This window comes from Grus americana, chromosome Z (assembly GCF_028858705.1).
Source record: "Grus americana isolate bGruAme1 chromosome Z, bGruAme1.mat, whole genome shotgun sequence".
Lineage (NCBI taxonomy): Eukaryota > Metazoa > Chordata > Aves > Gruiformes > Gruidae > Grus > Grus americana.
Window position 1 is genome coordinate 85,510,671 of NC_072891.1, and position 26,149 is coordinate 85,536,819.

Consider the following 26,149-nt stretch of genomic DNA (forward strand, 5'->3'; position numbering starts at 1 on the left):
AAAGTAATGATGGGTGGTGCTGACGGTTAGTACTTGGTATATTGTTCCGGTCCATGAAACGTTGCCCTTCTCCTTTTGAATAGCAGGGAAGGGACATACGTACAGCTAGCCTGCAGACCACGGGTTAAGCTGAGTGAAGCATGAGATATTACATTAGCAAATGATTAAGAGGAAGCAAAAGGTAATGAGGCTGAGCAAGTTATCTAGAGCAAGGTGACAAGGAGGGATGGATATTCAAAACATGAGCCTGTTCTGGAAGTGGCCAATGCTCGGGCTTTCATTGCGGCCATCCTCTTCTCTCATCCAGTAGCCAGGCTGAGAGGGCTGGGGATGAACTGAGGAACGGGATGCCTACACAACATTTAAAGCAAAACACTAAAAAATGAAAAAGGACATGCAGCTACGGTGCTCTGAACTGCTCGGTAATCGTTCATCATTCCTCTGTCTCTTCCCGTTAGATGATCCTTCCAGACCGCAGGCTCTTCAGGAGAAGGCACTACTATGTGATTGCTGCCGCAGTTCAAATGGATAATAACAATAAGTGGTAGCAAGTGAAATGATGCCACTGTACACTTGTCAGCTTATTTATTTAGGCTGAGGATGGTCTAAAATGTTTATCTGCTCTGTGTTAAAATTGGCAATATATGCACATAAAAATATATATATGTATGTATGTAAGTATACACACACACTTTTTATATGTACGTATCAGTGAAAGCCAAATGGGATCAAGAAGTTGCTACCAACACAGCAGGCAGTGACACATATTAAGATACTTCAGTATTTTTCACTCAATCCTCCATTTAATTTCCTTAGTGCTGCAACCCCTCACCATGGGATCTGCGATCCCCATTGCTTTCTACCGCAAGCTGATGCTTGTGCATTTCAGAAAGCATGAGCAAAAATGAGTCTGCTACTTCCAAAAACAAACGAGGAGGGAAGAAAGTTTTTTTGCAAACGTTGGTGTTTGGGGGTTGACCTGGTTTTGGTTCAAACTCAGTGCTTCCAGGGCTTGAGCCACAGAGTCAGCGAGGCGCCGACTCCAGAAAAATTAATCTAAACCAGGTCCAATTGTTCACGGCTGAAAACACGCACCTGCACACGCTGGCCTTCACAGGAACACGGACTCCTGGGTCATACCAAGGACCAACGGTCCCAGCCAATTACTCACATCACTCTTGCTATGCATGGGTCACGCTGGGTACCAGCTTTACCCCAGTCCTCCTGTTCCCAAACAGGCCTTCCTTATCCAATGGTGAGAAACCTAATTCCACCCTAAATTTATTCATGACCAGTTTTAATCCATTTGTTCCTGTGCCAACATTGTTCTTTGGCTTAGACGGCTCTCCCTCCCCGCTGTTTACTCTCCCGATGTATTTGCAGAGTGCTACCAATCCCTCTAAGCTTTCCTTCGCCAGGCTGAACAAGCCATGCTTTTTAAACTCTGCTTCCGTAGCAAATACAGAATAGATGCCGAACCTTCTTTTTCTTCAATAGTTACCAAAGTTGATGTAAGAGCATTAGCAGATTACACAGCTCTTATTAAGACTGATAAGCCTAGAGGGTGTGTGTACTCTTTCTAAGGCTATGTTGATTCCGGTGCTCACGGTAGGTAGGACATCTCCATGTGGCACAACATCGCGGCACGTCTGCGAATTCTTCGTCGTTTCTAGTAAAATAGGCTCTCCATCGCTCTGAGCGTACTGACACCTCTTCCCCATATCTCTTCCAGACTGAGTTAATCTTCCCGAATGTCTCAAATTATCTCAGATTAATCTCACTAGCATGCTGGCTGGCATTAATATTTCCCTTCCTAGGACAGAAAGAGTGAACAAATCACAGGATCGCATTTGGCTCTTTTGTTGCATGATCGGGTCATTCACCTACAGCTATCAGCAATGAAGCCGCACGTCCAAGGGACTTCTCATCCCTGCTGTTCCCTATCGATGAGATCACTCTTTGTACACAAATGCAGATGACAAGCCAGTCAATGTCTAAGTGTCCTGAAGTTTCTATTATTTCCTTTAATTTCTATTACTGCAGAAATTCTACTTCTGAATACCAATGGTGACTTCACTACTTCATGCCAGGAGCCAACTGCATTAGCACATACTTACTTTGTGGGCCCATGTCAGTAACAGAAACACTAAAAGAAATGTGCCCCAAGGCTGGTGACCCCCCGTCCTGTCCGACCCTTTAGAGACAACCCACTGCTGTTTCTCCATTAGCTCCTCTTGCCCACCCCCATTTCTCATTTGACCTTCTTCAGATGAACGAGCATTTTTCCAAGAGGCACAACAAAGTATAACTGAAATAAATAACCAAATGGAATTAAGATCCTGTTTCTACTTTTAGACTTATTTTTCTGAGTGTCCCTACCTAAGTCAGACCTGACTCAAAGAGGTGCTAATGTAAGTGTACAAGACAGAAAAAGGTGACACCCAAAACAGTTAGAGTTGGGTGAGATTTGGACAAAGACTGAACATAGAACCCAAGTCCCCATAAACCTACAAGACAGCATCCCATACTGCTCTCCCAATTGACATTCAACATTTAAAGAATGTCTTTTTTTTTTTTTTTTTGTAGTTTAATGCTGACAAAGCCTTGATGCACAGTGATATTTTGCTTTGTTTCTTCACAATACGGATCTTGGTCACTGAGGTGTTTTACTTTCAGCGCTCTCCTTCCAGCTCTCTCCCATGCTTCCTACAACCATCACAGACCTTGTGTTATTTCTGCCAGACATCAGTAGATGTATTTCGATTTAATATGTCAGCCAGGGGAATTAAGACTTGCATATCCACAGTACCCACTCTATGCTCATCAATTCTTGAACCAAACTAAATATAAAAAATAAGTAGATAGAGATATATAAGTATATATAAATAAAAAGCCAAATATAACAAACCATTCAATCTGAAATGTCAGGAAATTAAATTAATGAAAAGCTAATGACACATTCACAGCCCAGTCATTGAGGCTCTTAAATTGCATTTTGCCCGTGCCAGAATACTGATGCAGCCTCAGAGACCCCCAGGTAGCTCAGCAGTTGTCCGTTCATCATTGTTATTATTATGGCACCTACCAGCTCCAGCCAGGGTCAGGTCCTCGCTGTACTCAGCACAATACAACAAAATGAAGTGGCAGCATATTGCAGAGCATATCTCAAAATGATGGACCTAGAATTATTTCAAATGGACAAAATTGGCTGATTTTGATGGAATTAGGACTCTACAGTGGGTACCATAATTTGAACAGTGTGTTTTAAGGGCTCTCATTTTAACAAAGCTGCCTAAAAATACACACACACAGTGCGCGCGTGTGTGTGCGAACACACTTTTATCTGTACCTTTGTGCAAATTGTCAATACATACATCCAACATTTTAGCCAACAAAAACCATAATGAATAGTTTCCTATCCGCTCAAAGACAATGAACCTACTTTCCTTCTCCTAATTTAATTATATTTCATTCCCCCGTGCGCTTTGTATTTTTACAGCAGTATGAATGCTGTAAGCTGGAGATACCACTACCGATTCTCACAGTTTTGTCACGATTCCCATGATATTTGGTGTTTTTTTTCCTTGGAGATATTATTTGACTAAAATTAAAACAAAAAAAGCCACCCTTCTGGTTCATAAGGTGCTGAGGAAACCCTTGAAAATGCAAAGCCTAAGGTCTCAGGAATGCCAATGAGGAGGCAAACATGAGAAATCTTCCACAAAATCTTTTTTTTTTTTTTTTTATCCCAGGATACTGAATACCTAATTGACAATTTTGAAAGCTTAGATTTAACAATTCTGCTCATGATTCTGAAGTGATCAGTTGTCATGTGTTTTTTACAACGACAGACACGGCTAGTTTTACATGTCGCCCAGCATCCTAGGACCACCCTTTCTGTCCCCTCTACACGCAGCCAGGCACTGATGCTCTGATGAGATCTGCAAGGGATGGGCACAGCACTCTGGTAGGCACTGGGGCACAATATATCTTTTCTCCTGTGAGGGTCTTTCATGCAGGCAATGACAAGGGAAAACATTCTTTTTAAAGCAAAATAATTGTAAACCCACAAAATTTGGCAGAAAAACTCAAAGGAGGCGTTGTACCAGAAACTTATTTTCTGTAAACTAAATATAAAATTGACTCCCATCAACTTGAAATTCTCACTTTCTGTTAAATTTCATAAAATTATTATAAGCTAGGAGTTGGGAAAGTTCCACAATTTACCGTCAACTACAGCAAGCTGCTTCTGAAAATAAATCCCCGACTACACTGTGCAAGGGATAACAGAAGTAAGAAGCTGAGACGTGTTCATGAATCATGGCTTGAGTTTTTAAAAATCAGTAATTAGCAGAACACAGTGACCCAACAACTATTTTTAGTGCTGTGTATTCAAAATGTAATTTACGTGGAGATGTTATTAGATGCACATTTAATTTCAAACCACACTTACACAAAGTTTTAATCACTAAATATTAAAGTACATTTTAGCATATGGTTTTATGATTAGCATTTGTAATTCCAGCTATAAACAATACAACTAATTACATTTATTAGTGGAACTTTACTTCCCACACATGTTCAATCACTTTCAATTATTCCCCTAGCAATCTATGACCCAGCAAGGTGCAGAACTTGTGTGCCTACACTGCAATAACTGGGTAACAGTTTCTGTGCATTCAAGCACGGTATTACAGGCTCACTCCGTTTTCCTTAAAATCTCACAATCACAGACATGCAAAAATGTAGATTAAAAAGCTGCAGTAACCAATGAAAATGTTAGATGTTGTGGCATGTATTTGAAAATTGCAGCCAAGTTTTACCGGTTTGTTTAATGAAGGACTTCCAAACCATAGCCTGATTTTTATGGTGAGATGAAATCTGGCATGAAGACCAGGTTTGGCCACCAAAGGTTTGAAAACAAAACTGCTCCTCCTCTTACTCCAGTTTCACATGCAATGGTTATAGTGGCTCTCCTGTCACTTTGCATTTACCACCAAAAATGCATGCCCACACCCCAGCACTGGACTTCAGAAACCTGCAAAGGGACGAGGCAGAGCAGAGCTGCTTTTCCCGTGCCAGCTCCTTTAGCAGCTGCAAACCAAGGGGCACCTGGACGCGTCCCGTCCCTGCGAGGCTGAGCAGACAGCAGCAGCTCTTCCCACGTCATGGTACGGACGACCACAAATGAGTCTTTGCTTCATCTCAGGTTTTGCTGCGTTTCTCTGCTTAACGGCGGAGCGCCAGGTTTTCATCGAGAGCCTCGTGCCGTGGCGAAAGGATGAGCTGGGGATCTCTGAGATGATTGCAAACGATCGGGACAGAGCTCGCAGCACTGAACACGCAAAGTGAATTTAAAAGATATTCAATGAAAAAGCAAATGTTTTTGGACTTTTTTTGCTCGTTTTCTTTTTCCCTGCAGGCACGATAAAATGCAGAGGTCCCAGGCAGAAACCCTCACTCCAAATTAAAGCCACATGCTTCCCACCGCTCTCGTGCAAGAGGCACAGATGCAGAAGGAGCAGCTGTGCAACAGGTCTCCATAACTGCCATAACCTACAATTTTACAAATCAGTTGACCCAAAATTCTTGCATGGCAAGTGTAGAGGTGGTACGGTTGCTATATGGTGTAGCTGCTCTATCACCCTCATCATCTCCCCCACACAAAGCAGGAAAGAAAGTGATCGAATATGTATTTGTCATAAGACAGTAATTGCCCATCAGCTGCTCCATTTCTTTTTTTTTTTTTGAGCTCTTTGCAATTACTAAGTGCCATATGGATATAAAGTTGAAGAGAAAGGAGATCATAACAAAATAAAATCTCACAGATTAATATTGTGATAAATTAGTTCAGGGTTTATTTCAATGCTATCTGCTTCAGTGTATGCATTATTTAATTAAAGTGTTTTCAGTGGAGCTCAGATATCAAACCACCTCTACCAAAACCAGGTGTTAATATCCTTTGATTTTTCTAAAAAACAATTCGGTACATTAAATATACTTCTCAGGTCTAGTTTTGCATGACAGATTTGTGATGTGCCAATGGTTATATATTATATTCTTCCTCTCAGGCATGCATCTCCTGCAGAGACAGCAGACTACAGAAGCTGACCCTTACTGAGACCATCTTGTCTCTCTGACAAAGCTCCTTTTTAACTTCTTACTTACTGGTTGCTTCCTGCGATGGATAAAAACTTTAGCTCAGCTTGTGATAATTTCACAGGCCCTGAGCACCCTGACCCTGGAAGCCCCAAGGTCAGAAGTCAAGTCTTGTTCTGAAACATCTGTGTGCTTCATATTAAAGTAGAACAAAAGTGAAGGAATATCCACCAGTGTGACAAGAGAAACAGGCAAAATGGGAATGACACGTTGGTCATCTGTTACCCATGCCACCTCAAGCCACTGACTGAAACGCGATGGAAAAACTCTCCAAGCCTCCTTCGAATTAGCACTTTGTTTAGGAAATACTGAGAAAGGTCTCCAGTGGATTTTTATTCCCACCGTGTGCTGGGCGTATGTATCTGTAGGCGTCCAGAGACCCAAGCAACACGGCTTTACAAAACCTACAAAAATTGTGCTAACGCTTCACTTTGGACAGACGAGGCACAACAGAATAACCTGGGCTGACACACGGGCAGCTGAAAATCACAGCTCAGGACAGAAGAGATGCTCCCTACCCATCGCTGCATCCAAGGAGCCACAGGCACATGCAATCCAACCCGCTTCTTGCCCAAAGTTGTGGTTACAGAAGGAATTATTTCATTTTTACTGATTTGGTCTCTTAAAAATTTACTTTTGAGACTATGTATTGACCTGGTAATAAAATACCTGCGGAAAATGATCAGCTGAACCGTTCTCAAGTCTCAAATCTGTACATGTCATACATATTTTAAAAATACTCTTCAAGAAGCACAAGGAAAATCAAAATGGCCTTAACTTCTACAAATGAAAAGGGTTAACAAAAATCGTGAGTTCTTAGAATAATACGAGGGGCCCTGCTCTGGATTCTTCTTGCTACTTAGAGCAGCACAAGATTAAAACCAAAACACTCATGCACGGTTTTTCTTAACTAAGACATTCATCTTACATTCAGGTAGGAAATACTTTTGCTAACTTTTGGTTAGACTAAACTAATGTGTTACGGACAAAAGTTGTACATACGTGTCTGCTGACTCCTGCGTCGATAAAACCAACTGCAATGTCCTGCAATCTACATTTCCACAATAAACAGGACTTTTTAAAATTTATTTTTAGTTTCATTCAATAAAGCACGTCCTGATTACACCAGCATTTCACAGTTAAGTGAGGAGACTATAGTTACACCGCAAGAGTGGTATACAAGTTCAACAGGCAACTTCGTATACCAGATGGGGTCAACAAACTTGGATCTAGAGAAAAGAGTGAAAGACTGACAAACTGGATGTTCAGCAGTCCCAGCATCAGGGGCAGGGCAGCTTTACACTGAGCAGAGCCCTCCCCACCTTACATCCCCGCAGGATTTATCTAGAGCCTACTAAATGGAGGAAAAAAAAAAAAAAAAAAAAAGTCTTTCCAGCAACTTCTGTAGACCTTTGTGAAAAAAAAATGCAAAATTGGGTAAACCCGCCAAATTTCCCTTCATGTTCAGTTCCTATCTATATACAAAAAGGTGCATTTGCTAATGTCACTTTGCTTTAAAACTGTTCTTACACGTTCTCAGTCTTGACTCTCTGTCTTTCTACCCCAGAGCAGAAAATCACTGAGTGTCCAGCATGCAGCCTGGACGAGGAGGATGCGTTTTGTCTTCCCGCAGGGTTTCAGGTCCGTGTGCACTTGGGACCTTACTGTCTAAGTCAAAAAACAAGAGAAAAATGCAATGACCTTCCAGCTGCAAAGAAATCCTCACAGATCTGTATCTGACCATTGGTTCAAAGTTGTTCGTAAATGGCTGCTTTCAAGAATTTAGAGAATCTGTGAAAGATTTCAGGAAAGAAGGCAATGGAGAAGTCACACTTACTTACCAACTCTACAAAGGCAAGTCCACCATAACCGTGAGCAACAAAAAACACGTTCTCTGCAGCTGACTGGGAAATAAAATGGTCCCAAACATAAATTGCATGTTCTTCAGGAGATCCATTATCCTGCAGAAAGAAATTATGTTTGTGACAATTACCTTTTAAAAACCGGCAATTCTGTCTAAAAGCAACATGCTCCTATATGTTAAAATGTTTTGTTAAAACAAACCTCAAATGAGTATAATCTAGTGTCAAAAAGAGAACAGATTCATTTCTCTAAATAAAAGAAATTTAAGATTGCAATTTAAAGGCAGTAAAACTGTTGCTTTATTGTGGCTTATTTTAATAAATACAACAAAAATTATGCATCTGCAAGATTTTCTCTAAATACCATGATGGCAATTCAGCTAAACAGAGGCATTCAAAGAAATTATGAGCCACTGCTCTGATTTTCATTCTTTTGACAACTCTTTGTCAAATGTTTGTTCGCTGATGGTTTGTTTAAAGTAGTTAAGCCTTTGCCTGATAAAACAAATAAAAACAAGTAGGAACAATACAAATACAATTTCAGTCTTTGCAATTTTTTTCACATTACAGGCCAACAGAAATCTGCCAAATATTAAAATTATGATATTTGCAACTACTCTTTTCAATGCTTCTTTTTGCAACTTGCAGACTATGAGATATAGAGCAGACAAAAGACCTCTTGACCGCTTACACATCAGCCATTACTGTGGGGTCTCTGGTAGTTAGGGGAGTGCTTTTTCTTATTATTGAACAAGAATTTGTGAACAGCAGTCGATGTAAGAGTCATTGAAGGCACTGGGGTGATTTACACTGATTTTAGCGTGCTCTGCTCAACCTGGCGTTCTGCTCTCCCACCTCCACCTTAGAGGCTCTCGGAAAGCCGTGCACCTCTCTATATTCCACTTATTTCTCAGGTTGTCTGTGCTGTAACTACAAATCTGTCTAGACTCGGGTGACAAGAGTAAGATGCTCTGCTAGGTCCCCTGCCCCACCTCCAGCACAACATGGCACGAGCTTTCCAGGCTCTCTTGTGCCAGTAAGAGCTGATCAGCCAAGGACGCGTCATTTCTTAAAATCTGCATCCCTCTTCCCTTTGCTCTGCTCCACCAGCAACTCCATACCCCTAGGTGACCCAGACGCAGACCACCAAAGCCTCAGTTCCTTGGGGAAAATGAAGTACAAACCAGCAAAAGCCACTGGCAATCATAAGATGCTAATTACATAGTGTGAATTACTGTAACTTTACCAAGAACACTGAAGTGATTTTGGTCTTAGTCCCATTCTGAAACTCAGTTTTGGGAATTTAAGCTTTTACAAGTGTCTAAAATCAACGGGGAGCCAGACAACTAAATAACGTGGTGGATTCAGGCTTTTACTTCTATTCTCATGCCCAGTTTCCTAAATGAGAGTGAGATGGCTACAAATCTTTATGGATCTGGACCCAAAGCTTTTAAAACAATTATGTGCTTTTAGATTTTTCTTCTCTAAGGTAGGAGCGATTAAAACATATTTATCAAATTTGCCAAAAAGCACTGAAGATAGTCTTCTAATCCTGGACAGATTCTGCTCTTGATTGACTATGACAGAACATAGTTTTAACTAATTATGTATCAACTATTGTAAACCACCTCAGCGTGAGAAAGCGCTTATTTTCTTTCAACCCTGTTTTGAAATTTGATTGTAGAGATAGGTAAAGGAGGTAAAGAATCCTCCCTTTGTGTGGAACGAAGGACGCTTTTCAAAAGAAATTTCATAAAGAAAATATGATTGACAGACCAGTTATTACGATAAAGCTGAAGGACAACTTGAACTGGAGTTTCCTACAGAAAAGTGATGTACTCTAATTATGATACATATGGAAAAGGCACATTAAAACACCAGGAGAGTTTTAAAAAGACTAGTTTATCTAAAAGATTTATTTTAGTTAAATATTCAGAAGATATTTATTTCTAAATAACAATGTTACCATTAATTCTCGTAACAGCAATTTTTGTGCAGGTACCTAACCCTGGTTTAACGTTCTGACAAAAGCAAGAGGCTGTTTCTGGTTAATATTGTATTTTCAGGTAATTTGTATTTGTCACTCTACACACTGCTGGGAAAAGCACACAATTTTAGGGTTTCTTCAAGACTAAGACAGCAGCAAGAAGCTTCTGATTCAGAAACTCAGCCCGAAAAACCTTCCACCAATTAAAGCAAACCCAGTGGTCTAGTAAGCCAGATCATTAACTGCACAGCTTCACAGTCCAGTACGAAGACTCAATAGGGTTTCATGAAAACAAAAAAGAAATGAGCTAGAACGAGTTGGATAGACTGTAACTACGGTTTCCTTTGTTACCGGTGAAAAAACCCCCACAAAATGTCAGGATAAACTGTGCTGCTGTACACACTCTGCTAAACCCTAAACACGGTACGAAACGCACATGTGTGCGAGAAGGAGTTCGGAGGAGTCGCGTACGTTTAGAAGAAATGCTCTTTCTTCAGAGCATCTGCTTATTTCTTCTCCTTGTAACGAGCCCGTACGTTAAACGATTCGGACGGAGAACAAGCCGGCGCCGCGTCCGTACAAGACGCAGCTGGCCGCGGCAGCGGGCACGGCAGAGCGCGGCCGGTCTCCTTCGGATTCCGAATTGCGCTGGGTGCATTAGGATTAACCTCCTCTGCCTGGCCTGGGTTAAAATACGAGGCTGGATGCTGCAGTTTCAGCATAAAAGGTGACGGTTTCAGGCAGCTGTTGCTTTCCTTCTTATCACTGCAAGCTGAATACAGTGCACTTATATACCACCTTGTTAAGTTATTTGATAAAGCGGGGGTGTGTTGGTCATGCTTTACATAATTATCTATATGATTGTACAGAAAGGAATGGAGGAATCACGGTATCTACCTTCGAAGGCAGCTGAGGCTGAAGGTATTCTCATTTGTGAAACAGACTGAGAGGGAAAGGTGCTGGGAAAGTTAAATTTCCAGCTGCTGGAAGTTGGTCATCTGTAACCGGTAATTCTACATCTAAATAAGCGGTCTGATTTTTTGGAGGTGTAGAAGTCACAGCTGTGGGTCTTCATCCCTCTGAGAATCTCCCCCCCTCCAATATATATAATGAGGAAAAAAAAATAAATAATTAAGAACCACGTTATGTGATGCTTCTTAACCAATGCAAAGTAACCTGCCAGCAGACGCCGTGCTTGCTGCAGACCAGGCACCCCCCGACCGGACTCCTGCCGCCCCGTCCCGCGGTGCTGGGTGGGGAACGACGCAGATGCTCTGAGCGCAGGAGGTACAACCCTCGCCTGTGCCCCGTTATGCAAAACCTTACCCGCCTCTGTTTCTAATGGAACACTATCAGTAAGATTTACCCTTTAGTTCACTAACAAATGAAGGGACGTCTGTGTCTTTTTCCTATTAACGATTGTATTTGAGTTCTTCGCGCCGATAAAAATAGAGCGAATATACCTCATTTGCCACCAGCGACTACCAACGCTGCGGAGACTATCAGTTATCGAACCCCCGTCATACTTGCGCGCAGCAAATCCCAGTGAAGAATGCCTTGGAGATAAAGGTGGTTAAAATCATTTAACACGAGTATTGCCGAGGTATTTCAGATTGCTGATGTTATATTTATTCCTCTTTCTGCACGCTACAGGAAGCACACATTTCCGGAACCTGCTATAAAAGGGGCATCCATAAAAGTAATATAGAATATAAGTAGCCAGGTACCAGGTTCTGGTTCAGTTAATGACAGGTGCACGGGGCTAATCAAAAAGATGCTCTTGCCACACGGACATACCCCTTTTGAATGAGAAATGATCATCAAGCGTTTGCGAATACATGAAATTTTATTTCACGTGGAAGAAATGAGTATTCACAAATACTGGTTTAAGAACAGATTCCCTTTTCTAGTGATAAAAGACCTTTTTACCAGCCTGTTTAAACACTCTTTAACTGTGTATAAAAAAATGCCTCAATTTTTAAACCAAAACAGCGATTGCTCAAAAACCAATCATAAATGGTTAATATGGAGCTTTTAATTTTAATATCAAAAGTTTAATCAAATAGTTTAATAGTACAGCCTATGAAAACAATATGACAATGATTAATAAATTCATGTTTCTCATATGTATGAAGCCATTTAATATCCCAGGGCCAGAACCTCTCCTACAGCTGCTTGGAGCAGCAGCTTGCGGTAGGGAAGAGGTTGCCAGTCGCTGATCTGCTTGGCCTCGGCTCGAGTCCTGGCATGGATTAGGGACATCCTGGGCTGCTCCAGCCTAGAACAGCTGGGCTCGGCTTTAGGGGGACCTCTCACCAAGAATGGCAGCCCATGACCACGTACGTTGTCTCGGGGTCCACGCAGTGCCAACAGAAACAGGCTTGTATAAAACGCTGCTCCTCGTCACGTTTCAAAAAGAGGTTTTGCTTTGAGAAAACTGGCTTGCAGATTTAAAATTCTCTCTGGAATAGTTTTTAAGTCCCTGAAAACCCAAAATGATTGGTTTTGGGCCATCCATTGTGCGAAAAAGTGGAGGAAGAGACCACAGACTCCGGTCTGTCATTTTTTCCAATATTGCTAACGCTAAGAGTTGAAAGGTATATAACATTTTAATGGCCGGAGCCATTAGGAATACGCAGATAAGCAGTGTGCACACAGTGAATACAGTGTTACGTTCTGTTGCATTCAAAAAAACAGGTTGAATTTACTAATGTAATATCACAGTCATTAATTGTTAAATACCAAGCTGAAGTGATGCAGCAACCGAAGCCTTATCAACTATGCCAGATTCTAACACCTAGACATTGCAAGGTCTGCAGTTATGATGGACTACCTGAGTTGATAACACATGGAATTATCTAAACAACATTTGCATATTTGTGTAATTATTTCCTAAGGTTAATTAGCTCCTGCAAAGCAGCTTGCCCTTTGAGACTGCTTACTGTGACAGGTTCACATATTTCCTGTTTCAATGCCAAATTTTACTTTTTTTTTGTTTGTTTTTGTTTTGTTTTGTTCAAAGTAACCTGTTGCTGGAAAGTTACAGATGGGGTAAGAGCTGCAGGCCTTGAACTACTATAGACTTTGCTGGGGCAGAGCAGCTCAGATCCCTTCTTAAACTTCTAATTCATCAAAACTCAAAAAAATCAAATCAAGAAAATCAAATTAGTTTTAAGCTCCGGTGACAGCTCTCTCCTTTTACTTTGTTTTTTTAAATCAAGGAGTTGGAATCACATTTTTTTGGTGACAAGTGAAAAGTGAAATGCATACAAATAGGGAAATATGCCATACAACTGAATAGCTTTTTAACAATTTACTTGAAGGTGGTTTCTATAATTACCGCTTATCACAGCAAAACAATTTCTCCTTCTAGCTCGATGAGCTACTGTAAACAAGTATGGTACATGTGTTAAATACGGGAGAACAGAACCGCACGCTGGCTGGGAGGCGGAGGGATGGAGAAGGCTGAGGTCTCCTGTCTCCCATCCTTCCCTGGAGATGTCAGATGCTTCTCCACCAGCAGGACCTTTGCAATCATGTACAGATTGTCCCATTGCCTTGGGGCAGGCAAACTTTTGCAATCCCCCCAACCCTTCCAAAAAATCATTAAATTAAATTTAATATATAATGTAAGTACAACAATATAAAAATATAACCTTGAAGGAGCAGTCAGTCACTGAAACAATCCGGGATGAAATAGTGTTTTCAGTGGTGACTGGCTAACACTGGTATCTTCTGTAGAATAGAAGATATATTTTTCTGTACATAAAACTCTGCTCCATTAAAAGAAAATTACATGTTAGAAGGTCTGAAATGAACAGCAAAGGGATAGTTTGCTCCCTGCTGGTATGCAGTTCTTGATGGTCATAACCTGACTCAGGCCAGCATCACGTTTTGCAACACTCTTAGGTAATGGGCTCAGTAAAAATTAAATGGATGTCGCTTTCTTTGACTAGAAAGCAAGGCTTTCAACGTCAAGTTAATATAGGTATGTATGTATATGTGTGCACGTGTATATAGAAACCAGAAGGCATGGGTGGTGAATGCTGAAGACAAACAAATGGAGAAGATTTCAATCCATTCTACTGCCATGGCAGGATTTGTGAAGCTCTGGCTTAACTAGGTACCCAATAAGTGTGGAGGAACTCTGCCACTTGCTCGAAGACCAACGGAGTTAAAAACAGCTCTTCAGTCCTTTGGAGAACCCAACACGTGAGATGGGCCCCTGGGGTTTGCACCACTGGGGACACCCTGTCTTGTCCCTCGCAGCTCTCATGTCCTGCTCACGTCCTTCCACCACCACACTCCCTTCTTCTCTGTGCTTGCCTTTATACTTCGCCCCTCTTTATAGGCTTTCCATCCTTTCACAACACTCAGATTAAAAAAAAAAGTCATTGCAAGTCTCTTCCGCCCCTTCTACCACACCACCTCCTCACTGGGCACAGACGTCTCCCAACAGCTGCCCTCTCTTTTTCCTTCCCCCCACAACACCCTTATGAGTACTAAACGATGCTCATCGCTTGCTGCATTTCCCTCATTCCGTTTGCAAATATTTGCCTTACATGAGACAAAAAACTGTTTCATTCCGATGGAACATAATGAAACCATATGATGGGTTATTATCATCAGAGCAGCTCCAAAGCCTCAGTGCAGGACAAGGTCTAAGAGGCTTTGAAGGCAAGAGAGCTGGAACGGAAGCCTAAAAAAATAGCTGGCACATGATTTTTTTCCCCCAAAGATAGCAGCTGTAGTATTACAACCAGGGAAGAGGAGGAAAGCAAGGAAAGGACAGAAACCAAAACCAGGAAAAAAGTGGAAACAAAGATCTCCTACTAATACTTTTCTTCAGCCTAAGTACCTGAAGACAAAACTTTAAAGTGTCTAGCTCAGGCCATTTACTAAGATTTGATTTTTAATGGAAAAAATTGCAGCGTATTAGGAAGCATTCCATCTACCCAAAAATCTTTTTTTACCGTTTTAATCACAGCGTTTAGAGAACTCTTGCACAAATATTTCTGAAATGTTTTGTACTCCAGCCCAAGAGCCAATCCCAGGAGGCAGCAGGACATTTTACTAACAGTAGGAATTATACTTCTGCCTTCTTACTGAAATGGGTAACATTAGTCTGTATGCTATATATATATATATATGTATGTATGGAGATTCACATACAGGAAGATGGGTTGGCTGTTGCAGAACTCTGAAATAATTGGATTTTCAGGAAGGATGGTGATGGACTGCCTTTTATGATGGGGCGAGTCCCTCTGTATGAAACCAGATGAAAGGAGGCTGCAGAAGAGAGCCGACGAAGGTAACAAAGTCAAGATGGTCTCAGTGCCAAAGCAGCCGGGACCGGGGGAGAAGACGCAGCAGCAGAAGTGATGGTGGAGGAAAATTTGTAACAAATCTTAAATCTGACAACATGCACCTGAAATTCAGTTTAGCAGGTCCTGCTAGCAGCACTGGGAAGCAAGGATGATGAAGACTAAGCAGCGGGTCAAGGGAGTTATTTTAGCTGCTGTGCCCTGAATTGAGTCAAAAACAGAAAAACAAGAGGGGAAGAGATAAAATCATAGATGCTTTGGCCTTGAAAGTTTGAATGGAGGACACATTTCCTTCCTCCCTTCTTCTACGGGCTCTGTACAGATTTTATTTGCATACTTTGCTGCAGGAAAGCACCACCACCCCGGAGGATCTGATCAGCTGTGTAGGTGGCAGAGCGGGTTCATAGTCACCAACGTCTGGTGTAGCTCTGCGGAGACACAGAGCATTGAATCCGCAAAGGTTCAACACTAAAATAATGCAAATGCATTACTGGTGAGTGATGTTATTTTACTCAACAACTGTGTTCACACGCATTCAGAAACAGTCACACTGTATTTTTCCTTACTTATGACCTTAGCAGGGATTACACCAAGAGCCTCTGGACGTAAAACCGCCAGCCTCTTCCACTCATCTTGCAGGAATAATTGGGGAAATAAAAAGACTTTATTATCTTTTTAAGGGCACCTTCCGAGATGGGGGCAAGATGCACGCTCTGGCAGTAGGTAGCAGCTGCCTTCGAGACAGAAGGAGAGACCAGCTATCACAATAGCTAAGCCTGATTATTTGTGGACTTGCAGATATAAATAGCATAGCCAACATTATTTGCCACATGCCTTTGGAAAGCAATATGGTAAAGTGACTTAAGGTTGTATTTTTCATATGACGGATTTCAGTCTTATTCCCAGATCTATTTGGGATGATTCTATGTAATTTCTTGTGCCTACTTTATTTGTGAAGTGGGCCAGTGATGGAAATGTTCCCAATATTGCTCATGAAGCCCTAGTAATAAAGCTGTTGTGTGTATACAGTCAGCAGCAGAATGGAAGACCAGAAGTGTGATATATTGCAGTTAAATACACATCATATTAACTTAGGGAGTAGTCCCACCTCCAAAACTCTGGACAATTTATTAGGAAAGCAGGCAATCTCAACAGACCTGCTAAATGAGTAAGAATTACACGAAATGTGAAATATCTGGCATATTTAATAGCCAAATAAAAGATGTAAAACAAAAATGCATTTGGCAGACTGAGACAATATTTAAATTGTCACCGTCAGTGCAAAAGGGACGAAGGGCTGGCTTGGGAGGAAGCGGCGATACCCACGCTTTGCCATGGCACGACTGCCGAGATTAGGTTTAAAATGACAAGTTTTAGCTAGTGCAAGACTGACACCATCTAGCCAGGTTTTCTACGTTTCGTATTTTGGCTCCTCCCTGGGGCTCCAGTTCTCCCCAGCTCCCACCGCAATTACCATCCAAGACGACTTCGGATCCTGTCCCACTTTCCCCACTTCAGACGTAAGCTGGGCTTTCCCTGGTGATGGTGGCCAGGAAATAAAATTCAGATCTATGCTATATATACGTGGGAACACAGGGAGCTCCGGTCCTCGCCTCCCCCGGGGCAGCAGGGGGGGAGTTACTTTTCCCCTTTATATCCAGCTTTATTGCACACAAGAGAAAACACGAAGCAACTCCAGCCAGAAAAAGAGTTTTCCCAGCTAAGCCTTCAACTAATACAATTCCTGACCAATAACCTAGAGCTACTTCTGAATCAAAAAAAACCCCAAAACCACTCTCTCCTCCTGCTTCCAAACTGCTCCAGCCACCTCTGCTCTGTGAGGAACACGCTGATCCTGGAAATCAAACCCCTCTTTCCACCCTCTCGGCACGGGACCTGCCTCCAAGCCCTGATTTACAGTATTTCAGAAGGCAAACGATGGCCTTAAACCGCGGCGTGGTCGTCAGCACCCATGGCCGTTCTTCACAGAGGTGCCAGTGGTCTCAGCTGCATTAAATGCATCGCTGACCTAATACTGTATTTCAATTTTGGCAAATGTAGGTCTTCGCAGGAGGCCTTCAGACCGCCGCCGTGTCAGGACCTCGCAGACGTTACAAGAATATGTGAGCGTTTTTTTCAAAAGGCTTGTGTTACAGGTGAAATTTCTTAGATTTGCATTTGAACTCAAAGCTGAGCGCGTTGAGTTTGGCTGCAGATCTGTGCGAACACAAAGCAAGCAGCAAACGCTACCTGCCTTGCTCAATCCGCGATGACTCCACGCAGCGAAGACTCGGCCCTTTTGCACGGTGAATATTTTCTGCTGCGAGGTCACTGTGTTCAAATGCCGTCACTATTTCTTCAGTTTTTTATTGGGAAATTCAAGGCACTTTGTAACTTGAAGGGGTTTGCTGTTTATAAAGTAAAACCCAGATCTCAGGCTAAATTAACGAAGTCTCAAATGTTATTATAGCATCACCTCCCTCGTTAAAGTATCTGCTTGTCAGCCAGGGTAAGACAACTTTGTCAGGCTGTTGTTTCAGTCTGGATTTTCCTGTTATTACTTCAGCCGGAGTCTGGCATGTCCTGTCATCACCACCCAACCATCTTCTGGTAAAGTGCAGGAAAGGAGACCGAAAAAAAGAAAAAATCAGATAAAATCAGTTTCTCAGTGGCTCTTAATTATCATCTCCAGCAAAAGCTTGGGGGTTGGCATTTTAAATGACTGGTTGGTTCTTTTCCTTTTTCTTTAGGGGGTCATTTGCTGAGCTGGAGAGTAAATAGTTAAAAGCCTTCCTTCAAAACAGATCTTGCCCCTGAATATCTGCAGTATCCTTTTTTTTAACACTGTTTTCAAATTGATCGACGTGGTAGGAGTCACCTAAGTTAATTATTTTATCATTAAGGCAAGAATGTAAATAAACACAAATATGACATTTGTCTTTTTTAATCTGGGGACGAGAACATTGCTGACTCACCGAGAGGAAAGAGGTGCAGGAGAAGAGAATTGGAGGAAGGAGGGAAATGAATCAAAGGAAGTTTTATGTAAGAAAAAAAGAACTAATTTCCCTTTCAGCTCTCTGACAGACATTTGGATTTTTGCTTTTTTTGATATTTTTTCCTCTCTTCATACAACTTGCAGGGTTCCAGGTGAAGGAAGCCTGAATTTGAAGCAGCAGGCAAAGAGCTTGGAAATCCTGCCTGGGGAAACTCATCAGACCAGAGCTGTTACAACAATTCCCCTGGCGCGTCCTGCCCACACAGTCGTACCGTGGCTATTGACAAATACCTGCAAAGTTCACACAAAAATCCCCGTGCCGTGATGCTCCGAGCACGGCATCTGCCAGCCTCTGTGCGTGGACTCCCATATTCTAAGTCAAAGAACAACTGCAGCACTTTGGCCAAAGAGACTCGAATTGGTAAAAATACCCAAAGACTGGGGCAGTTGCATGTCAGTGCAATACTACTGGTACGTATCCCTACATTTTACGTGCATCTTCTTTATGTCTCCTCATACTTTCTTCTTTCCGAACTATTCAGTCTCAGGGATCGAGATTCTGCCCACAACATATTTCTGCCTAATGTAACGAACGTCACCAAAGATGGCCTTTTGTGTGATCGAATTATGGGAACAAAAGAGCATTTCTAAAACAAACCATAAGGTTGTATCTTCGCAGCTGTCTTCCCTATCAGCCATGTTTCTGGTGATTAATGGATTAATTGTGGGGGGGCAACTAAATAAAAATGAATACAATAATTTTACGAAAAGAATTATCTTCGTAAGACACAAAGAGAGACTGTGCCAGTTGTTTAAATGATTACGTGCATTTTTCTAAACACTAAAACCAATTTCTTTTGAAACAAATGCATCTGAAACATTCAAAACCTCCTAATGGAAGTCATGCAGAAGCATTATTTTTCTATTTCCTAAAGTACTTAAAGACTATTTTACTTTCCAGTTCTTTCAATCTGTTTATATGTTGTAATGAGAAACAGACTTTTTTTTTTTAACCATGCTATTGCAAGAAAAATAGCGTTTTGGCCAAGAAAAATGCAGATTTCCCCACCACAGGAAACAATGAATCTAACAAACTTCAACACATTTAAGTAAAACAACAACTTAGTATTTTCATTAACAACTATGGTTTCAGAACAAAGCTATGCTGTAAAGTCTCTGTTACAGAGTTTATATCTCTTACATGAGTTAAACTAAATAGAACAGTTTCACCCTGTATTTTTCTTCTTGACGTCTTTGTCTCTATTTATTACATGCACTCAAGAACAGTTATTTAAGTGAAAGAAAGATTTAACAGGCTCAGAGCTATTTGATTTCTCCTAATAAAGAGAGCCAAGCGCTCAGTGCTTTAAGTAAACTGATATACTATTTATTTAATGTACAGTTATAAAGATTTGCCAAATTGCCTTAACATGTATCCTACTATAATTAACTGCATTTGAAGTAACTGCCATTAGCTTATAAAATAATTATCTAAACAGATGACAAACACAATCTGAAATTCAGATTTGCGTTTTCTGTTGGTTCTTATTTCCATAATCTGAGAAGTGGGATGTTGAGCTATTCAACCTTTAATTCTGCTTCTCAGTTTTCCCATCCAGACCCACCTCCGTTATTTTTGTTTTGTAGTAACATAGGCTAGGAAATGATCTTTAATCCTGGTGAGCCACCAAACAACCTCAAGACTCGCTCGTTTTACCTCTGGCTTGAACCCTGCGACTCTCTCGCGTTGACCATATTATTAAAGCAGGCTCTTTTCCGCTCAGATTAGCGAGGGCGTTGGCATTGCAGCAGCGGTGCATCGCCACCGCCGAAGATCATTAAACATTAGATCACTAGCAATTTTCTTCTAAGGCAGTGTCATTTTTTAACAACTCAAAACACCCAACTACATAACAGACAGCTTGGCTGTATTTTAAATTAGCACAAATGCTAAAGCCAGGAAATGTAATTCTCAGGATATCGGAACAAAAGGTTCAGAGAAAAAAAGAATACTTATATACCATAAGATTATCAGGACTAGACTGTCACATCGTGACCTTGCTGGCGTCTAGCTAATCTGACAATATTTGGCAGAGCATTGTTTCAAATCAATAACTAATTAACAAAGTACAAAAGAAGTTGTACTGTTTTTGAGGCTCCTTGTTAAAAATGGCTTTTGGTTGCACATGGGCAGAAAGGTCGCTTTTATGACATCTTCACGAGTCTTTCAACATCTTGCCACTGTCAGATTAAATTACTTTTAGCAATTAATTGTCATAAGTTAAAACAGAAGCACATTTGTTACAGCAGGTTGTCATAATGACATGGTGAGCAGTTGTTTTGATATGAATTTCTTCCACTGACCCTCTATCATATCTTAATTTTTTTGGTTGACCTAACTGGAAAATTGGGAGCAATCTTCTAACTCAGGCGGCACAGTCCAAACATTGGGGGTCTTACTGAGATTATAGACTGAACAATAATGGAACAGAAATTCCAGAGATAATGGAAGATCTTGAGAATAATATGTATCTTCTATAGAATATGTAACCTATGATGTCTATGTTGGTGGGTGGGATAAGAAAAATAAACCCTCAAAAACCCACATGGATGTGGCTTTTGTTACTCTTATAAATGGTCCCTGATGCCATTTTAATCCTTTATTAGCCAGCGCCATTTGTTTGACGTGTTTTAAAACAAGGATTAAGTAAGATTTAACATCTGCAACCTGCACTCATTCAAACTGTTACTTAGTTTTGGAAGCTTGGACCTTATTGTGCTGTAATTAAAAAATAATTCTACCCTTTAAATTCCATGCATACATCTTGTCCGCCTTACAGATTACTCTTCCAATATTTGTCGTCAAAGTTTTTATGAGTTTGCTATAAAACATCACATCAGGATGAAACCGGACAACAATGCCAACAAACCACCCACGTATTTATTTGACAAATGCTAAATCCCATTTCAGCTGTTTGCTGGCCTTTGCCATGCCACTCCATTACCAAAGCCTCTTTCACACAAAAATCTAGTTTGCTCATCAACGATGGCGCAGACCCAATAAAACTTATCAGAAAAAGACAGAAGCATTATTGATTTAGCACCTCGTCCTGCTTAGCATCTCAGGTCTTTCTTCTGTGAGGGTTGTTACCTCTTGCTATTTGGGAGGGAAGAAATAACTTTGAGTGGCAAAAGCAAGATGTAGAGTTGTATCCACAGGGCAAAGGCAGCAATGTGCTCATTAAGGTGCATAATAGTAATGTTAATCAAGACCTTAAGGAAAAGGGTATAAGGAAGTAACACAATCCCCTGTATTGGGTTTGTGTGGCAAGGTTTTGGCAGTGGGAGGGCTGCAGGGGTGGCTGCTGTGAGAAGAGACCAGGAGCTTCTCCCTTGTTGGATGGAGTCAGCTCCAAGATGGACCTGGTGCTGTCCAAGGCCGAGCCCATCAGCAACGGTGGGGGCACCTCTGGATAGCAGAGTTAAGAAGGGGGCAAAAAACTGCACAGCAACAGCTGAGAGAAAGAGGAGTGAGAATATGTGAGAGGAACAACTCTGCAGACAGTCTGTGTGGCCAGCAGGTCAAGGGAGGTTCTCCTCCCCCTCTGCTCTGCCCTGGTGAGGCCACATCTGGAGTTCTGTGTCCAGTTCTGGGCTCCCCAGGTCAAGACAGACAGGGAACTACTGGAGAGAGTCCAGCGGAGGGCTGCGAGGATGAGGAGGGGCCTGGAGCATCTCTGGTATGAGGAAAGGCTGAGAGAGCTGGGGCTGTTCAGTCTGGAGAAGACTGAGAGGGGATGTCATCAATGCTTACCAATATCTAAAGGGTGGATGTCTAGAGCGGGGGGGGGGCAGACTCTTCTCTGTGGTGCCCAGAGCAACAGGACAAGGGGCAACAGGCACAAACTAGAACACGGGAAGTTCCATCTCAACATGAGGAAAAACTTCTTCACTCTGAGGGTGACCAGGCACTGGGACAGGCTGCCCAGAGAGCTTGTGGAGTCTCCTTCTCTGGACATAGTCAAAACCTGCCTGGACACGATCCTGTACAACCTGCTCGAGGTGATCCTGCTCTGGCAGGGGGGGTTGGGCTACATGATCTCCAGAGGTCCCTTCCAACCCCTACCAATCTGTGATTCTCTGACATCAAGGTCAGTGCAGAAGGAGGGCAGGAGGTGCTCCAGGTGCTGGAGCAGAGATTCCCCTGCAGCCCATGGTGAAGACCATGGTGAGGCAGGCTGTCCCCCTGCAGCCCAAGGAGGTCCTTGGTGGAGCAGAGATTCCCCTGCAGCCCATGGAGAAGACCATGGTGAGGCAGGCTGGCCCCCTGCAGCCCATGGAGGTCCATGGTGGAGCAGATACCCACCTGGAGCAGATACCCCACGCTGGAGCAGGGGCTGAGTGTGAGGAGTCCTCCCCCTGAGGAGGAAGGAGCGGCAGAGACAGCGTGTGAGGAACTGACCCCAACCCCCATTCCCCGCCCCCCTGTGCCACTGGGGGGGAGGAGGGAGAGAAATGGGGAGTGAAGTTGGGCCGGGCAGGAGGGGTAGGGGGAAGGGTTTTAAGATTTTATTTCTCATTACCCTACTCTGCTTTGATTGGTAACAAATTACATTAATTTTTCCCGAGTTGAGTCTGTTTTTCCCGTGATGGTAACTGGTGAGTGATCTCTCCCTGCCCTTATCTCGACCCACCAGCCTCTCGTGATATTTTCTCCCCCCTGCCCAGCTGAGGAGGGCAGTGACAGACTGGCCCGGCAGCCAGTCAAGGTCAGCACACCACACCTCCATATTGCCACAAAATGTCCCAATGCTTGGTTGTAGGGAATGAAATGTGGATAAACAGGAAAAGAGAAGTGGGACTGACTCCATCCTGCACTGGAGAAGAAAGAGATTGTGCAGAAGAACGGATCTGGTCTAGTTGATGAACCAGATCTTCAGGCTAACCGAGACTTTGGAAGAGTTCTGGTAGCTCTCATGGTTAACAACAGTTGAACAGTGTTTAACAACCCACATTTAACATATTTTGCTACTTTGTGTAGTTTAGCTCTGTTAGTGCAAATATTTCTACATTAACATATTTTAAAGTTTAAGCCTTGTTTAGTAATAAAGCTGACAATGAGTGGTAAGAATTGATAGTTGCCAGGTACCAGATGTCCTGGAAGTCCCCCAAGCTGCGATCACATTCGCTGTGTCCAATGTCCCAGCACAACGCTGTGATACCCAAAACTGCCTCTCCACCAAGCAGCACGGATTAGTTTTGGTGGTGGCAACGCAGGTGTCTGCACGATCAGGCTCCTTCCAATGAACAGCATTCAAGGAAAACCAGACAGGAATATCCTGAATAATGCACAGACCTTTATGAACATGGGCAGAGGTTTAACAGATGAAGAGGAACCAGGGGCCTGTCCAAGGGCTTCAAGGCAACCTGTAGTTAATGCACTGGCCTGCAGCTGAGATATAGATTCAGGTCTCACTTTGAAACTAACAGAGTAGACAAAATCTTCTAAGAAGTGGTTGTGCACAAGCTTAATTAAACCGCTGTTCACTAATGCTTTATAATGTTGCAGCCTTTTTAATTCTGCCATTGTCTATCCTCTTCTAAACACACACTTGGCAAATCGTCAATTTGAATGTCACAGGGTATTTCTTCTCTTCCTGCAACTCAAGAACGGCTTTGTAGTTTAAAATGAAAGTTTGTGGACTCAAATTAACAATGTAGACAAAACCCTTTTTTGCTGAAGAAATAACAAAGGAGAGGGAGTAGGAAGGACATGGACAGTACTTGTATCCTCCCCATTATTAAAAAATGGGCATGCCAATAACATCTGGAGAACATCTGTGAAAAAACTCCTACTGCTGTACTGCTCTAAGGTCCTTCAGCAAATTTAAGCAGATGATCTGGCTTGGGGAATTTCTTGATCTCTGAAGATATCATGAATGTTCTGCTCAACATGCCTGTGTTAAAAATGCCAAGAAACACCACTGCCTGTCCGGAGGGACTTACATCTTTCAATGTGCATTTCTGTAGCAGTACTTCTGCAAGACCACATGGCATTAACCATGCTAATAGCTAGGTGGGCTTCCTGGTCTCTACCACCTGAGCCTGCTCTTTGTAAGTGAATGACCAACCACAACCTCAGTAGTACCAAATGCTCTGAGACAGAGGATTTTGCCTCTCTTCACAATGTCCACAAAACCAAAACTCTTCTTTGAGGGCTGAGGTGGAACTTAGTAATGTAGAACCACTGAACCACATCAGCTGGAGAGCACCTCTGCAGGTCATCTATCCAACACCACGCTTAAAGCCGCGTCAGCCACGACTGGTCACAAGTGCTGTGCCTGATACTTTCAAGCAAAAGCAAAACCAGTGAGCTCTGTAGTTGCAGTGTCGCAGAAGTGTAAAAATATACGTAGTTGAAGTTCTCCAAACCTTGCACCACATGCATTTGAGACACAGTGACTTTGAACACACACTTCACGGAGGTCCTGCAGATGACTGCCACTGCGGACACAACCTCATGTACAATATATTTCCATGTCATAACTTTTTCTTTCCAACACTTGTATGGTCTGCAAACCTCCAGCACAACTGAGGCAGCGGTCACCTTTTCCAACTGCAGTCTGTCTTTGCTGAGTCTAGTAGACCTGAATTTTGCCTGGTCATTTTATCTGTGGGTAGAAATAGGCTTTATTTCACAGTGCTGCTAGCAAACCATGTTATGGTTATTTACCACAACAGTAACAGAGTAACAGCAGCATTCCACTCCAGTGATGATACCGTCTGGTGCCCATCAGGATAAAAATCCATTAAGTATCAGTCAAACTCCGTAAGTCAGCTCAGGTAGTTCAAAACAGAAACGGAAAGGAAACAGTAAAGGAACACAACGAACAAACAGCCAACAGCAGCAGAAAGGTATTTAAGACAAGTGAACTCCATGACCAAATTAGATAAGGAAGAAATCCTTCCCTGTGAGGGTGCTGAGGCCCTGGCACAGGGTGCCCAGAGAAGCTGTGGCTGCCCCTGGCTCCCTGGCAGTGTTCAAGGCCAGGCTGGATGGGGCTTTGGGCAAGCTGGGCTAGTGGAGGGGGTCCCTGCCCATGGCAGGGGGGTTGGAACTAGATGGGCTGTGAGGTCCCAGTCTGGCATTCTGTGATTTTAAGATCTATCACAGCAGTAACTCATTTGCCCACTTAAGGAAAAGCAGTCAGAGCCTCAAGCAGCACACAGTGTCTGAAAGCTCGACATACCTCAACGAGGAGGACTTCCAAGGTCTTCACTGGTAGGGATTGAAAAATAAGCAACAGCCGTTAAACATAAGCCTACCCTTTCTGGCAGGCAGTGGAAAGGACACATGATGAATAACATGATCCTGTCATCAAATGTGCGTGTTCATTTTGCAAACAACAGGCCAAGCGGAGTACCCAGCGGCTCGGAGAGGTGTACTGCAAGGTGGAATGTGTGAGGGCACTGACTTATCAAAGGATAAGACCACAAAGTTAATTGTCGAACCTAAAAATCTTTCAAAACTACTTACACAGTCTGAGCTTTGCTAAATTTTTTCATTACTTAATACTCTAACTTCAAAAGAATTCCTCAGCAAACCAGATCCCTAAAAGAAATAAATATCTGTCTTAACGTCTCAGGCAATTAAGGCTTCTGTTTTCCCAGGTTAAGAACAGAGTGGCTGTGACACAATTAAGTGATAATGTCAATTGCCCACTTTTCTAGGATATAGTCTGAACTTGCAAGATCCATGAAATCAGATTATTCAGTTACACAGCAGGTGGAAGAGATAGGAGATAGGAATGAAAAACCATCC

The 26,149-nt window shown here is 42.4% G+C and overlaps 1 protein-coding gene across 3 annotated transcripts in view; it reads right to left on the reverse strand.

Annotated features, from left to right (window-relative positions):
• The window catches only part of FAM172A (family with sequence similarity 172 member A), a 267,639-nt gene that overhangs the window by 105,894 nt on the left and 135,596 nt on the right, over positions 1–26,149 (reverse strand). For all 3 annotated transcript variants that reach the window (XM_054810178.1, XM_054810179.1, XM_054810180.1), the window contains one exon: positions 8,001–8,120. In XM_054810178.1, the coding sequence (XP_054666153.1) occupies positions 8,001–8,120 (120 nt within the window). The remainder of the gene's footprint in view (positions 1–8,000; positions 8,121–26,149) is intronic.